At 31.7% G+C, this 17,236-nt stretch overlaps 1 protein-coding gene across 1 annotated transcript; it reads left to right on the top strand.

Moving 5' to 3' along the window:
• The first annotated feature begins 5,860 nt into the window (after positions 1–5,860).
• LOC106468858 (zinc transporter ZIP1-like) lies at positions 5,861–15,582 on the top strand. The gene is made up of 3 exons (XM_013929298.2): positions 5,861–6,012; positions 10,618–11,067; positions 13,846–15,582. Exons 2-3 carry the CDS (start codon positions 10,747–10,749, stop codon positions 14,518–14,520), a joined length of 996 nt encoding a protein of 331 aa, XP_013784752.1. The 5' UTR covers positions 5,861–6,012; positions 10,618–10,746; the 3' UTR covers positions 14,521–15,582.
• The last annotated feature ends 1,654 nt before the right edge of the window (positions 15,583–17,236 follow it).

Below are 17,236 nucleotides of genomic sequence, written 5' to 3'. Positions count from 1 at the left end.
ATATATATATATATATATATATATATATATGTATATATTCAAACAAGTTAAACCTATGTACAACTGTTACATATTGAGAATTTAGAAATAGTCCGAAGCGTTAATTTATGCTATTTACCAACATGGTTGACACACACTATCTTTGTTATTCACACAAATACGTTTTAATATATATACAACAGTACAATTTACAACAACAATTATTACAAATAATTACCACAAAGAAAGTTTTATAAAACAAAAATTTCACTAACTTACAAACAGCATAGAATCTTCTTTCTAGTTCAGAGTCTCCTTGATATCCAGCGAGTTAACTTGAAGTCGATGTACGTACAATTGACGAGAAGCTAACTAGCTTTGTCAGACACTGAATTGTTGGATCGTCGACGTAAAATAATATTTTCATAAAACCATTAATGTCCAATGACAATTCAATAACACTTTCGGAAATATGCTATCGTCCGATGAGAATCCACTCACGTTCGAAATTTAAAACTGTTCCTGGTCAAATGTCGTATATTTTCCGGTTGATAAGGGTTAGCAAAATCACGGTTTATAGTGTACATGGTTATAACAGGTTCCTAGCTGAGTTATATGCTCTCCTCTTTGGCCTTGGTCTTTTTGTATGTGCAGGAAAAGTTTTTCTCAAAAGTTCGGACAACAATATTTAACGGTTACGGAAGTGGATATATTGTCGATTCTTACATTCACGAATATTCTACAACTTGGAGAATTGGCGGGAGTTTCGCCATACGCAACTAACACTGTAAGCTAGGCACATTTTTACATATAAACTCAATCTCAACAAACGTTGTCATTAAAATAAATATATAACAAATTCGTTATACGCAGTACATATCTGATGCTATATGTTATGCATATTTTTAAATACAAATTTAATCTAAACAACGTTCATATTATAAATAAATACATAACAATAAATTCGTTACAACTCCCTCCTTAGAGAATTAAAAATTGGCTTTAGACAATTTTTAATTAAGACATTATATATATATATATATATATGTGTGTGCCAGATTACATTACACATAATATATTATTTAAATGATTATACAACTTCAATAATAATTACAATAGAGAATACAACCAGTGCAAATCACCTTACCATCACCTTCACGTCCATCATTGTCCCTCATCAAGGTATTATCAGTAGGACGATCATTCACAAGATCCCCATCGGATCCAAAAAATGTCTGAGAGAAATCTATTATATCATCCTCTGAATCCATGCTTATAATTTGTTTTTGATTTAATTTCTTAGCCTGAGCCCGAGTCACAGAACACGAGGGAAACATATCGGAATTCTCCTCAACTACAACATCATCCTTAGATGAAACAGTGATCGGCTCACTAACCGTTTTAGGTTCGGCAACAACTTTTTCCTCTGCCAAATCGTATCCCAGCAACAATGACAAACCCTTAATTGGCAGAGTAGGTCTTACCCCAACCACAACTGGTCCCAAAACTAGGCCTGATGCTAAATAAATATTATGAAGACGAACATTAACAAAGCCACCCTCAATACCTTGAGCAACAACAGACTCACCAGTGACAGAACTCGAATCTAAAGGCAATACACCTTCTAACAACAATGATTGAGTCGCCCCAGTATCACGTAAAATAGATATGGGTATGGGATTGCCAGTGTCATTTGTCACAGACACAGAATCAACAGACACAAAAGGTCTAAATTCCTCCCTGATTACATCAGCCTTTATATCAGTGGCCAAATCAACAACATTGGGTGATCTGGTGAAACTACGTCCATATATGGAACAAATGAACTGGGTGTTGCCTCCTTTTCTTTCATATTTTTCAAACCCCAACAATCGGACATAACATGACCAGGTTTTTTACAAAAATGGCAGACAGGCCTTGATGATTTTGACGAAGTTTTAGACCACCTGTTTGAAGATTTCAAACTAGAGAAACCGTTTTGGAAGAATCCTCAACTTCAGTGGATTGAACAAGTGCAGGTTTTTGTTGAACTGGTAGGAATTTCTTTCTATGAAAAGTGGTTTTGTGTGTTAAAGTGCAGTCATCGGGAAGAGCAACTGCTTCCTGTAGTGTTTCAACTTTCTTTTCATCTAAGTAAGTTTGAGATCATCAAGTGCACAACGTTTAAATTCTTCAATTAGACATAATTGTCTTAGTTTGTCGAAACTATCGCCAATGTGCATCGAATTAAACCATCAATCAAAATAAACCTCTCCTCTTTTTCGTGGGCAAATTCCATATAAGTTTGATTATCTTGCTTGTGATAACTTCAAAACTTTTGGTGATAAGCCTCCGGTACTAACTCATATTCTTTTGAGAATAGCTGCTTTAACCTTATCATAATTTGTACAATCTTCTAAAGAGAGAGTGGCGTAAGCTTTATGTGCTTTACCAGTTAAGACACTTTGTAATGATAATAACCATTTTTCGGTGGGCCATTCCATGGTTTGGGCAACCTTTTCCAAATGTTGAAAATATTTTTCATTGAACGGTAGTACCTTAACATACTGATTAAGTTCAAAGTTGTCATTTTGCCTTCATAGATAAGTGTTGAGTCTAATTTCCATTTATTTCAGCCAAATTTCTTTTTTGGCTTCAATGCGAGCTTTTCCGACCACGAGACGTTTATTTCTTTTTAAGCTTCAATACGAACTTGTTCTTTCTCGGCTTCTATACATTTATTTTCTTTTTCAGCTTCAATACGAGCTTATTCTTTCTCTTTCTCGGTTTCGATTCGAGCCTGTTCAAGCTCGAGTTGTTTGAGTTTTCACTGAATTTCTAATCTATCTTTATCACTCAACCCCGATTGGCTAGTAGGGACACTAGAGTATTCCCCTAATGCTTCCTTGGGCAACAAATCATCATCGACTAGTATTTCGATAATACGCTTTTTTAGTTAAGTTTTTTCTCATTGATCTTTTAACTTCTAGTTCTAAAACTTTGGATATTTCAAGCAATTCATTTGTGTTATGTTTTTCTAGTTGTTCTAGAAAATCTTGATAATCCAACATGATCAAATCTTATTGGCACTGATAAATATAGATTCAATTACGATCTAAATTATAATTTAAATCTAATTTTTTCTCTGATTCAGATCTCGGATACGAGCCCCGAATTTATTATGTTACATATTGAGAATTTAAAACAGTCTGAAGCGTTAATTTATGCTAGTTGCCAACAAGATTGATACATACCGTCTTCGTTTTTAACACAAATACATTTAATATATATATATATATATATATACAACAGCACAATTTACAACAACAATTATTACGAATAATTACCACAAACAAAGTTTTATAAAAAAAAAAAATTCACTAACTTACAAACAACATAGAATCTTCTTTCTTGTTCAGAGTCTCCTTGATATCCAGCGAGTTAACTTGAAGTCGATGTACGTACAATTGACGAGAAGCTAACTAGCTTTGTCAGACATTGAATTGTTGGATCATGAAAGTAAGATTATATTTTCTTAAAACTACTAATGTCCAATGAGAATTCAGTAATACTTTCGGAAATATGCTATCGTCCGATGAGAATCTATTCACGTACGAAATTTAAAACTGTTCTTAGTCAAATGTCGCATAATTTCCAGTTGATAAGGGTTAGCAAAATCACGGTTTGTAGCATACATGTCATAACAGGTTCCTAGAAGAATTATATGCTCTCTTCTTTAGCCTTGGTCTTTTTATATGTGCGAGAAATGTTTTTCTTAAAAGTTCGAACAACAATACTGAACTATATTTAACGGTTACGGAAGTGGATATATTTTCGATTCTTGCATTCACGAATATTTACAACCTTGGAGAATTGGCGGGAGTTTCGCCATACGTAACTAACACTGTAAGCTAGGCACATTTTTACATATAAACTCAATCTCAACAAACGTTGTCATTAAAATAAATATATAACAAATTCGTTATACGCAGTACATATCTGACACTATAAGTTACGCATATTTCTAAATACAAATTTAATCTAAATAGCATTCATATTAAAACTAAATACATAACAATAAATTCGTTTGAACAACAAAGCCTTCATACTATAGAAATTACAGGCATATCATAAACACTATTTATATTGTTGCGTCAGCGAGGTCACGTGACTAGTATCACACCACCTTCTTCTAGAAATATCCTGTTCCTTCGTGAATTGTCGGGAGACTACGAGATTGGGGGTAGCCTGGTATATATAAAACGGTCACAACGTGACGGAACAATGAGTAATTGAACTGCAGTCAGAGAGTGTGTAATTGAACTGAGTATTGTTGAAGTCGAGCACGTGAGATGTTTGTTATAGCGCAATTGTTGAAATTAAGTGTATCGAAAAGTTGTATTCGGAAAGAATAAACCAGTTTTATTTAGGAAAGGACTTGTGTCGCTAAAGTTTCGTCGAAACGAATTTACGGAAAATTAACGAACGAACGGAGACGTAACAATATATAGTTTTCTTCTTCTTCTTGTCAAAAGTCCACTTAGGCCTATTCAATTACTTTTGAATTTCAATTGACAAGTTGAACTATCTTCTGTATATTACTATCATATTTAGATTCTGTGTATGATTCGATTCCAATTACAGTTGTTTCACAAGTTACCGTAATTCGTTTTATCTTCTTTCTTCGGAAGATCCTCTGTTCCTTTTGTCAAAGGGTACACAGGCTGATTCAGTTAGTTAAGAACCACGCTTTGACGGAAGAAAATTATCCTTCTTATCTTTTTTTTATACTGTTAGTTTCACTCTAACATATTAAATGTTAGGCCTATGTCAGTCGTTAGAACTATCACTTTTACGTTACGTCACTTCACATCAACCATATACTCTTTGCTTTTATCTGTCTGCTGGTTCCCGCTCGTTTCACGCTATTGTTGCATATCTGCTCGTTTGTTAATTTCCGAGGAACTTCAGCGATACAAGTCCTTTCTTAATTAAAACTAGTTTATTCTTTCTCGATACAACTTTGTAATACACAGAATTTCCACAGTCACTTTCAACTTAACAACCTTTAACACGCTATAAATCACAGTGATTCACACACTTTACTTACGTGTTTACTGTTCGCTTGACTTAATTGTCTCTATCTTCAATCTATCTGCATATCTATCTATCTATGGCTTTATTTGCCGGGCTTATATACTAAAAAATAGGGCGCCTGGGAAACACTCGGACATTCGTGACGTTCCTCGATAACTCATGATCCTTCTAGAAACTCCAGAGCGCATTCTCCCAGCGTTGCGTGTCTTCCGGTGTCGTAACACTATTTATATTGTTACGTATCTGCTTGTTTGATAATTTCCAGTAGAAATTCTTTCCGAGGAACTTCTGTGATACAAGTCCCTTCTTCATTAAACCAGTTTATTCTTTCTCGATACAACTTTTTGTAATACACAGAATTTCCACAGTCACTTTAAACTTAACAACATTTATAACACACGCTATAAATCACAGTGATTCATACACTTTACTCGGACATTCGCGGGGTTCCTCGATAATTCGAGAAAGTTCAGCGCGTATGCTTTCAGCGTCACGCAACTTCCGCTGTCGTAACAATATCATTATTACATAAGTCGTCTTGCTACTTTCTATATTCTCTACACCAATTAGTTATTAACAATACCTTCTACAATCGTCTGCTTTTAACTTTTATTATATCAAATCTTGAAAATAATAAAATATTCACTCACACATATAAATTAATCCCCAGGATTTAAACCAAATAATCTTTTTATATTATGACACACATGAATTTTAAGTATTACCTTTATATAGTGTTTTTTTAATATTTATATTTAAGTACTGACAATATAATATTTTAGATTAACACTAGAGGGCAGTTAAATGTCACGTGAGTCAGAGTGTAAGTGGGCTGAGACATGAATAAAGCTTGGGAAGGAAGATCAGTGTTATTTAACCGAAAAGTTTTTTTTAAAGTTAGAATTGTATTTAGATTAGAAAATGAATGTATGTGCATGATGTTGGAGAGTGACAGAAGTAAGCCTCCATAACTATTAGCTTAGGTTTACTTTAATTAAAGAAGTTTGATATCCTATCTTAGTTATTATACAACATAAATTATAATGTTAAGACTTAATGCATAAAAGTAAAATCAAAACTATTTTATTAATTTAAGTTAGTAATATTTTATCTTTATTATTACTAATAATTACAGTTTAGCTTGTCAACAGATCTATGGGTTACTACAATTACGTAATCACTGGAATTAACATCGTCCTTGAATGAGACATCTTTTTCTTGTGCTAGTAGAAAATAATGATAAATATTTATCAGTATTTAATTTTTAATAATAATAACTTTTTGATGAAATATTAAATTTTCTTATTGGATGAGACCATCTGTAGTGCTAGCAATGCTATTAGTATTACTGATAATGAGTTCCAAATTTTCACACCCTTGCACTGTATACTTACTGTTAACCAGTCATTGATTTTTATTTCTATGTAAGAATAGTATGAGTTATAGTTGTATCAGTTTTAATCACAATGAAATATTAATGAATGACAAAAGTGGCCAAAAGATATCGGTAACAGTAATAAATGTCAGGCTGAATTTAAAGTATTGGAGGAAATTTATTTCATTGCTTGTTTGAGGAGCTTTATCAAAATTAAAGTTGCTGATTTTATATCATGTTTGGCTGTTTTCCTGGTTGGTGTATTCTTTAAAACTAGATTAAATGTTCTGGTTTTGTTGCATATCTTTAGTGCCAAGAGAATACAGCTGATTGAAGGTTTTTTATCTCTGAAATATATATTTAAAAAGAGATTCAAACATTTTGGGAACCATTTTCCAAATGGAATTCCTTATGAAATTGAAGGAACTAGGTATTAGAAATGAAGTTTACAGTAGTACAGGTTATACTTTAATCAAAATTGAACAGCAGTATTTAACAGGTATATTTAATTTTTGACACTAAATTTCTGACTGTCCAGATTTATAATTACTACTCTTCTGTACAAAATGGGTATTTTTTTTAGAATATTAAGCAGTTTTAAGCTTACATTCCAGAGCTATGCCAGAAGGTGCTGGCAGAACATGAAAGCATATTTGCTTATCATAAGATCATTTGAAGCCCAAATAAATTAGTACAATTTTTTTCAAATGGAGGTCAGTTCCTAATTAAATGGTTTTTCCATTGAAAAGAGGCTGAATACAGGTGTTTAAGAGATGATTTATTTTATTTTGAAACTTTAAATTTAGGTTTTGATTTGACATTTTTTTGTCGAAGTTAAAAATTGCTGTATTTCACCTTTTCATAATTAGAAACAAATGTATCTTTACTTAGATATACTCAACTATACTTTTTAGCTTTGCATTTAGTTAGTTGTCGTCCTCATAAAAAAAAAACGTGAAAGAGTCTTAAACAATTTTGAAAGTTATTTGAAGACTTCGATTATGAATCTGTAATGATGTCAAGAACAAGTAGTTTCAAATGTAATACTAGCCTAAAAGTTGACCAACGATACTTCAAACTATTTCTGCACAACTTCATAACTTGAATAATGACATAAAAGTATTGAGTATCCTATAATACCTTTTAAATGTTTCTTACATTTTTTGCAATTTCTTTAAACTGAGGAGAAATCTTGTATTGTCATTAATCTGATTGTAGTTGCACATCTTATTTGTATGTCTTTGACTTGCATACTGCAATGATATATTTCATTGCTATTTTGTCGAGAATAGGATTTGGTTGTATCTATTAAAACTTACTAGGATGTCTAATATTAAACTAGCTAACCTTTTTTAAGAACTGAAGGGTTTTTTTGGTTTTCTCACTAGAAACTAGTTTATAATTGCAAGTGTATGTTAAGTACATAGACATGTATGTTCACTGATTCTGGCTATCTTTAAGTAGATAGTTTCTCAACACTCAATAATGAGTTAGTATATCTCATCACAAGAAATGTAAATTTTAAGACTTGGTTAAACAAGGATAATGACAGACATCATATTGATGTGCGATTTCAAAAAACTGAATGATTTGGATATTTTGGTGCATAAAAGGTCTTCACATGTAGAAAAGAATTTGGAAGTCTCATTAGTGAGTTATACATTTGACAGAGAGAAATGAAACTTTGTGCACAATGGTTGATAGGTTAATTCATCCTGGAAACAGAAATTTAGTAGCTCATGTTGAATTGATGGCAAAGTTTGATTCTGTAATAAATGAACACATTTGTTGTTTTGTAAAAAATCAAATTACTTATCCTTCCTGAAGTCCAGAGTGAGCTAATACAGATGTTCTCAAAACATGTCATTAATACAGTTGTTTTAAATATTAAACATGTAGAGTATTATTGTATAATGGTGGAGTGTAACCCTTGATGTTAGTCATAGAGTAATTAAAATGTGTATTACCAAATGTTAGTAAATTAAACTGTATAAAAAATTATGTTAATACAGAAATTTGTATTTCTTATTAGATAAGGCAGATTTACACTTTTGCACCAAACTAACATATATATTGAAAGAGACTATAATTAAGCACATTTCAGGAGGCTTAGAATTTTAAGGCAGTGTATGTACATATTAATATAGGAAATTCTGTTTACTGGTTTTTTGATTCATTTGTTCTGTTGTACGAGCTTAAAAGGTAGTAGTTAGTTTTTAAGCCTGTAATAAATCTTTGGTAAATTATCAAGACACTATGATGGGACAGAGAAATGGTATCAGTTCTACTAACATTGATTTTTGTCATGTGTGAGACATCTAAGTTATAGTTCTAACTTCAGCATAATTTATCTCCACAAAAAAAGCTTTTGAGGTAAAAACCAGCATAATATGAAGTAATTTTTACAAGGAAAAAACATATACATAGGGATAACTTCAGCATTTGTAATGTTTTTCATCATACTTCATTTTACAAATGTTTTTAAATGCAAAACATTCACTAAAAAGCAATAATCTATGAAAAATAACACAAGCCTGTGATTGTTTTGTTATCTTGAAATTTTTACATGTCCTACAGTAATTCTTTTATGCTGAATCTGAAAATATCCATTTTTCTAAATCACATACAAATTTTTCACAAAATGTCATAATGCAGTACATAAAAGAAAGACCAGAACATACAGTTTTGAGACTAAAGACGTAGAATTCACAAAGAAAAATCAGGATGAATGAGGATGGATATTCATTTGACATCAGTGTTCTTCCCTTTTATTCAGTTTGTTTGTATTTTTGTTAACAAACATGATAATAAAAAATGTTCATTGTGGTAAACAAAATAATAATTTGATGTAAGTTTTTTTCTTCCCAATTTGTAACATTTGTAAAAAAATGAATATTATTTTTGAAATCTGCATAGCTGAATTATAGGAAATCAGTTATTAAAACCAAAACAACTTTTATGAAGTTTAGATTTGCAAGCGTTTGTAATAAAAACTAACAATTGTATATTATTCATCTTTGTTAGACTTCTTTTATAATTGAAACAATATTACATGTAGAATAACCATGAAAAATACACAGGTTGAGTACATTATATTAAAATACTCTGATGTGTTAATGATGTTATTACACTTGAAAATAATGCGAAGAGTTATTTTTTTAAATCATCTAACATTGTTTTTATAATTTTTAAGCATAATATATTTAATTCTTACTTCTTGATATTCATGTAATATATTTTTATATTTGTTCCAAAATATTTTAATATATACTTATAATACCCAACGAGCCTTAAACAACAATGGTGCATTGCAAAACAAAATCACCAGGATACAGGATATAATATTAGGTATATAAAATTTGTCCTGGTTTTTGGAGGTGACTGCAGAAGTAGGTCCCACATAGTGATGGGGATACACCATTTATGAGTTTTAACCTCTTTTTTTTTTCATAAAGCCTGACATGTAAATAAATAGTATTACAGTAAAACAAGCAATCTGAGAGTTTGCATGCTCTACTGGTTTATTCAGGTTATAGGGTATCATATCATAATGTTAAATTGATTTCTTGAACCTGTGTGTTTTCCTGACATCATTAACATTTCATTCTCCAGTTGCTTGAGGTGTTCAACTCATGAATAAATGTCTTGGAAGCAGTGTATGTTTCTTTGCTGTATAGAGATTGTTCTTGATTATGTTGTCATGGGCATGTGGATGACTTTTGCCACTGATCTGTTTATGGATTTTCACTTGTTACAAGATTCCGTACTTTGTTTATTTTGGTTGGGATAAGACTGTTTTGGAAATTCTGAACCCCTGATGTGAACACATCTTTGTAATCTGAGTGTGTGAATATTTTGTATCTGAAAGGACTGTTATGAACCACCTTCTCAAGAGTGATAAAGTTTTGGTTACATCACACTAATTATGGAACACCAAACAATATTAAAATATAGTTCTGATACGTGCATTTCCACTACAACTTTATATAGGCTATTGTCACATGATTTGTGCATTCAAAATTATTTTAATATGATGTACTCACTATCTGTGGTTCTATTCTCTAGAAGTAAATCCTTACTGAAAACATTGCCTGTTATCACAAAATTTAGTTTATCTAAAGCATTCATATTGATGCATACAGTTGTGTATTTTTGGTCTTTAAAATTGAATTATTTTGTTCTCACAGGTGATTCGTACATGCAAGGACATCATCATTTAGTTTCCTTCTGAAGAGTTGGCACAAACTTTGAGAAAGAAGCATTGCTGTATTGTTAAGTCATTGTTTCTTTGATATTTTACTCAGACATAAAGAAAAATGAAGACTGAAGTTGTTAAATTGATTGTCCTTGCAACACTCTTGGTGGTCACATTTTTTGCCAGTATGCTACCTCTATCCATCGCAAGACGAATTCGTATGACTCTAGACCCTACAAGACGACTAACTCGTCAGAGGATTATTAGCTTTCTTAGTTGCTTTGGTGGTGGAGTTTTTCTTGCCACTTGCTTAATGGACCTGTTTCCAGAAGTTCAGGAGCAATTGTTAAACGGAATGGATAAGCTGAATATCAAAACAAGCTTTCCTTTCTCAGAATTTGTCATGATATTTGGATTTTTAATGGTATTGACCACTGAACAGGTAAGCAAGTATGGTTACACAAGTGTACTTTCAACAATTAAGTTAGAAAACCTGTATACTTTTTCTGAATGAAATAAAGGTTATGCTTGGTCTAAACATATGTGAATAATATAAAGACATTTTTATGGTTTTGCAGTAGAAGTTAATTTTCATTAATAACATTAAAAACTCCCTTCTTCTGAATATTACGTCTTTTGATTCCATATCTTTAACAATCTCTGTAGGAATGTTTCTTATTGGAAATGACTGAGATAGTTCTCCAGTCATAACTTCACCTGTGGCTGAATTACATATCAAATGGTTGGAAATTTGTTGTGAACCAAATATATTGGTTCTAATTTTCAACCCCTGTCACCACATTCTGTTTATATGGTGGCAAGCTACTGCAGTGGCACATGTAAATTTTGTCCTGTGTTTTGTTGTTCCACCAGTACTGTATATTAGAGGCATCATATAATTATATCAGTGTGTTGAATATAATTATACATCACATGAAACAAAGAACAATCAAGTTTTGCAATGTGAGGCAAAACAACCGCTTTAAATTGATTCATGCCCTCCTCTCTCTTTCACACAAGTTCATGCTATGAATTGTATATCTATAACTATTTCAGGACATGACTGACTAACATGCACAATCTCACACAAGAAAATCAATCAATGCACAGCTAAAGCTTATGCAAGCAGTAACCATGACAAGACAAACAATTCAACCAAACTTGGTGCATACGATTCAACATGAAAACCCAAAATGTATTGAGCTAAAGAAACATTGGATTATCCCTCAGTTATTCTTAATTGTGATGGGAATTATGTTCACTGTAGTTACTTGCAAGAAAGCAGAGAAATCAATTTACTTACCTTGCAAAAAAAACGTATTTGTCTCAGATGCCACCTCGTATTTAAATATAATAAATTTCAAAACAACCAGATTATACTTGTCTGATTGTTCTCTCTGAGTGAAATATCCAATACCTAGCCATGGTTATTTAACAACTTGAAGCATTCAAACTATGATTCACTTCATAATTACAATGGAGACAAGACTATTAGAAACCATGGCAGTTACAACCACATGATTCATCCATGTTAGTCAGTCATGTCCTGAAATAGTTATCATGTTAGTCAGTCATGTCCTGAAATAGTTATCCTGATAATTTTAAATAGACATTATTAATTTTATACTAAACTAACATACTTAGCACTTAGTGTTGTGTAATTTGTTTCCGTGGCAGTGATGATTGCGATGGTCTTTTTAACAAGTTTTATATTATCAAGCCAATGTAGAAAACTAAAATACTGCATGAAAAAACTTGAGTCCAGCACCATTGTTTAACCTGTTTAGACAATAATGGTCATGAACGTTCATGTTGGTGTTAGCTGTGGCAAAATGACCAATTTCACTGTTCTTGTCATATCAAAAGTAGCAAATAGTAACTTCTGAAATGTGTACAAGGAGATAAACACAAAAAATTGGCTAAGGTCAAGTTTAGTTCTTATCTGTTCTACAGAACAGAGAGTGAAAATAAATCCAGTAGCAGTACATTTTCTGCCAGTTCTTATTTATCTGGTACAGTAACTAATGCATCTGTTATTTCAAAATCCTGCTCTAAATTATCCCTACTTTTCCCTGCTAAAAGCACTACCTTTTGAAAAACTTTGCCTAACTATTATATATACATACAAAGTCCCTATTTTTCCTGAGGGGTCTGTTGGAAGGCATGATACTATATTGATTTATTGATTTTGTTTATAGAAAATGATTTAGTAGTATATGCCCACGATTAGAGAGTTGCAGGTTCAAGACATACCACTGTTTGTCGCAACTTCCACCAGGAAAGAAATTCACAAAACTACAGGGTATGGTATTACAAGCATAACACATACACAGTGTAGAAAAAGTAAATTTATAGTTTATTTAACACTAAAAAAATAGTAAACTTACACTTGATTTAACATGAAAGTAGTCTGAGAGTTAACAGTTGGTGCTGCCAATCAGTTGTCATCCTTCTAGTTGGCAATTCAAAATTCAAATGATAGCTTTGTAAGCTTTACCAGTAACTCTAAAACAAAAAAATAAATATAACATATTTATGGCTGAAGGAGATAGCAGGCCTGACAACAATAGGAATTGAACTTGAGACCATCTAATTACAGGGCAACCTCTCCCCTCCCCATCTGATCAGTAGGTCATGCCAACCTGAAGCTATGTAAACTTGAATTAATCAAAATAATAATAATGAGAAATCATACAGGCAGTATTTCAAACAGTTGAATAGTGGGAATAATTGGAAACCCTGATTTTGGTTAGTTATTTTTGTGAATTATGACACTAACAAACTTGAACTAATTAAAAACAGTAAGGAGAAATCTTAATGTCAATATTTTGATTGCTTGGATAGTTGAAATAATAGAAAGTAGTAATAATTTAGATTATTCTTGTTACATGAATTGAGTCCATTGCCCAGCTGTAATAGTCAACAGACTTTGTGTAGCTTGTAATTTTGCATTAGACATATGAAAAGACTCTTCAATTTTTATTTGGTCTTTTGCATATACACTTACAGTGTATATAGACAGGTTAATGTACGTACATGTTGTGAACTAATTATTTTTTCCATTTTAACTTAGATTAACTTTCAATCTTGTTTTTTAAAAAGAAAATAATGGAAGGAAATTGGAATAAAATTGAAAATGAATCAGAGAATGAAATATACACACTAATGGATTAGTGAGATGAAAATGATCAACTTTAAAGTCTGTCTTATTTTTGTTTAGATTATTCTGACCTGGAAAGAAAGAAGTCCAGAAATGCATCCTCTCCTTAGTCATGGTCATAGTCATAATCATAACGTAGTTGATTCAGACCACTCAGCTTCTCCTGCTTTTGATCATCAGTCCAGTATTGAGAGTGTGGGAAGTCTGGAAGGTATTAGCAACCATCCACACCCAGAAGATCACATTTCGTTTTCTGTACATGAAGATCCTAGTTCTCATTCTACTCTGCGTTCAGCATTATTAGTTTTAGCTCTGTCTCTGCATTCTGTGTTTGAAGGACTAGCTATTGGACTTCAGCCTAATGTAGAAGATGTACTAAAAGTTTTTGGTGCAGTTACCATACATAAAACTATTATAGCTTTTACTCTTGGACTAAATGTAGTTCAGAGTAAATTTTCACACAAAACAGCAATTATATGTATATCACTATTTTCTGTAATGGCCCCATTAGGTTTAGCTATTGGCCTTACTATCATGAATGTAGTCCAAGGCAGTGGAATAGCACTGACTAGTGGGGTGTTGCAGGGTCTTGCCTGTGGTACATTTCTGTATGTTACTTTCTTTGAAGTCCTACCACATGAACTAAATTCTAGCCATGATCGTCTTCTAAAGCTCATCTGTGTTATTCTGGGGTTCGGTGTGGTTTGTGTACTTGTTGGGCTTCAGCCTGATTAATGATGAAAAAACTTGGAACATAAGAAAATAGGTGCATACATTTTCACACTTTCAATTTTATTTTGTCTTTTATTTATTCAAAGGTTGAATAACCTAAGTATGTAGAAACTCGTACCATGTATTTCTTACATATAATTTCAGTTTAATGAATGACCATTACCCTAATTCATTGGTTGAACTTGGTATTTTAGAAATTGTTTAATAAAAGTTGAGACTGTTTGTAGATCTATATGTTTTATTACTTTATATGAATACTTCATCACAAATATAAACTGACTCTTAAAAGATCATTTTAAATTTGACTAACCAGAAGTTTTCTTTTACAACTTTATGGAGAATGTTGTTATTCATAAATCTTATCTAATGAATCTCTAATGAAGGTGTGAATCAAAACACTGACTTAGTAAATGTTCCCATTATAAATCAATGCATTGACTTTGTGTTCAAGTAGCAGACATTAACTAGCTAATACTCAGTTTGGTTAAAAGTGTAGTTGTGTTGTAACTCGTGTTGGTGGTGTTAGTATAAATTTCTTTCTTTTTGTTAAGTCTTCACCTTCTTCATTATGAATTGTCAGTAGGGCTGGATCGTAAAATAATTGAGTTGATGCACTCTTAGGTTGGAAGTCAACAAATTTAATGATTTTTTAAAGTATATTTTTTAGCAAGTTTTAATATTAAATACATATGTGTTTTAAGACAACTTATTGCAAAAGCAACAAAAACAATTTTGTTTTTGTCAAAACAAAATCAAGTCAACCATTATTGTACACCCATGCTGTACTTGTAATAAACTTAAGTTATAGAAAGCATTTGGTTATTACAATAACATTTCATTTTTTCTAAGCTTTCAGTTCTAACTTCAGGAAAAAAAAATGTCATCCTTAAATTAACACAAGTTTTAAAAAATCAATTTCATCATTTTCTCCCTTACCTTCAACAAGTGATCAAAATAAGTAGAAAAGACATGAGTACAAATGTACTGTAATTGTGTAGCAAAATGAATTAACAAATGGTAAAATTCAAAACATCTGTTTCCATGTAATTTATCAGAAACTTGGCACTGTAACAACAAAAAACTGTAGTAAAGAGAAAATGTATTTCTTTAGGTCATGCAATATATTTGTAGTTCTTTTCCTTACTTCATTTTTTGACTTTTTATAGAAGAAATAGTCCTGTATTTTTAAGAGTCAAATCTATATTGTGCATAATAGGTAATTATGATTTGTTAGTTTTTGCAAAAGCTATTAATGTGATTCACTTGTAATAATGCTATTTATTCCATGTATCACACTTGATATGTTGAATATTTGAAGAAAAGGGGAGCATCTTTTAATATGACGAATTTTCATTCCCAGGTTGTTGACTTTTAATAAAGATTTTTGTCATATATTATTTAAAATTTCAATTGTATATGCTGAATATCAATTAAAGAATCCAAAATGTAAGGAGCTTCTTGTCAATTAATTTGAAACTTACTGCACGTTCAAGAAACACATTACTGTAGATGAAATTTAATGATAGTTACACATAAGTAGTAATATAAGTTTATCTTATGCTACCCCTGCATTTTATAGAGATCCATGTAAAAAAAATAGGTGATATTTTCTTTAATTATTGTAACTGTTCCATTCCATATTTTATTATTACAGTTACCCTTACTATAAAAACTTGTTCGTTATTGAAGCAAATGCAAGAGATTTATTTCAGTGAGGAAAATAAGTAATCATTGAAACTCTAAGGATGAATAGAATGTGTTAGTACATTTACATATGAAGTGTGTCATTAAAACACCACCAATATAATCTATTGAACGGTTTTAATGTTATTTTATCTTGTTTGTTCGTTACACAAAATGTTTTTATCAGCTTTTGTCTTTAGAGTTAGCAGTAGTGTACCAGAGAAGTTAAATCTGTTTTGTGCACAGGCACAATCATGATTTATTCAAGCTGTTCAACGAAGAATTTTTCCTGAGTTTTTCAATACACGAAGAGAGAAAAAGAGTTCTCCACTCTTTATTTGTTGTATTGTAGCAAGTAATTTTGCAAGATCAATATAACGACCTTTGATATGTCAGTTCAAAGAGGAGATGTTGATCTTTGGACGAGGAAGTTAGCGATCCAGGCTGGTAATCATGTGACCATAAGAGCATGATTATATATTAATCCTAAAATTGCCGCTCGGGGACCATCGGCTTTATTCGGGCATTTTTCTAAACTGTTTATATACTACGTTATTTGTAGGTCCGTGTTGTTGTTGGTTACAAGGTCTGTAATAACAACAACAACAACAAAGATATTGCAGGTATAATCTACTAATTATTGCTGGGGTCTCCTATTATTTCACACTGTTATTTTATCAACTAGTCTGCATAGAATATCGAAACATGCAAACAAAATTACTCGGTATGATGTAATATGTTGATCTCATCGATAGTACTCGTTATAAAAAAAACACATTATAATTTCAGGTTTAAATAATGCTTCTGTTACGACATCGAGGTCACGTGACTAGTATCACGCCACGTCATTCTCAAACTTTTACGTCTTTTTCCTTAAATCTCGTGATCTTTCTAGATATAGTGTAGTGTTGTATATATATATAAGAATGGCCATGAAGCGACGGGAGACGGTGAGTAATTGAACTGCAGTCAGAGAGTGTGTAATTGAACAGAGTATTGTTGAAGTCGAGCACGTGAGACGTTGTTATAGAGCGAC

Source organism: Limulus polyphemus, unplaced genomic scaffold (assembly GCF_000517525.1).
Source record: "Limulus polyphemus unplaced genomic scaffold, Limulus_polyphemus-2.1.2 Scaffold3193, whole genome shotgun sequence".
Taxonomy (NCBI): Eukaryota; Metazoa; Arthropoda; class Merostomata; order Xiphosura; family Limulidae; genus Limulus; species Limulus polyphemus.
This window is presented reverse-complemented; position numbering and strand designations above follow the sequence as displayed.

Excerpts from the sequence above, each read along its gene's own strand:
- LOC106468858 (XM_013929298.2), top strand. The coding sequence starts at position 10,747 with ATGAAGACTGAAGTTGTTAAATTGATTGTCCTTGCAACACTCTTGGTG. Across the intron at positions 11,068-13,845 it reads TGGTATTGACCACTGAACAG|ATTATTCTGACCTGGAAAGA; the intron begins GTAAGCAAGTAT and ends ATTTTTGTTTAG.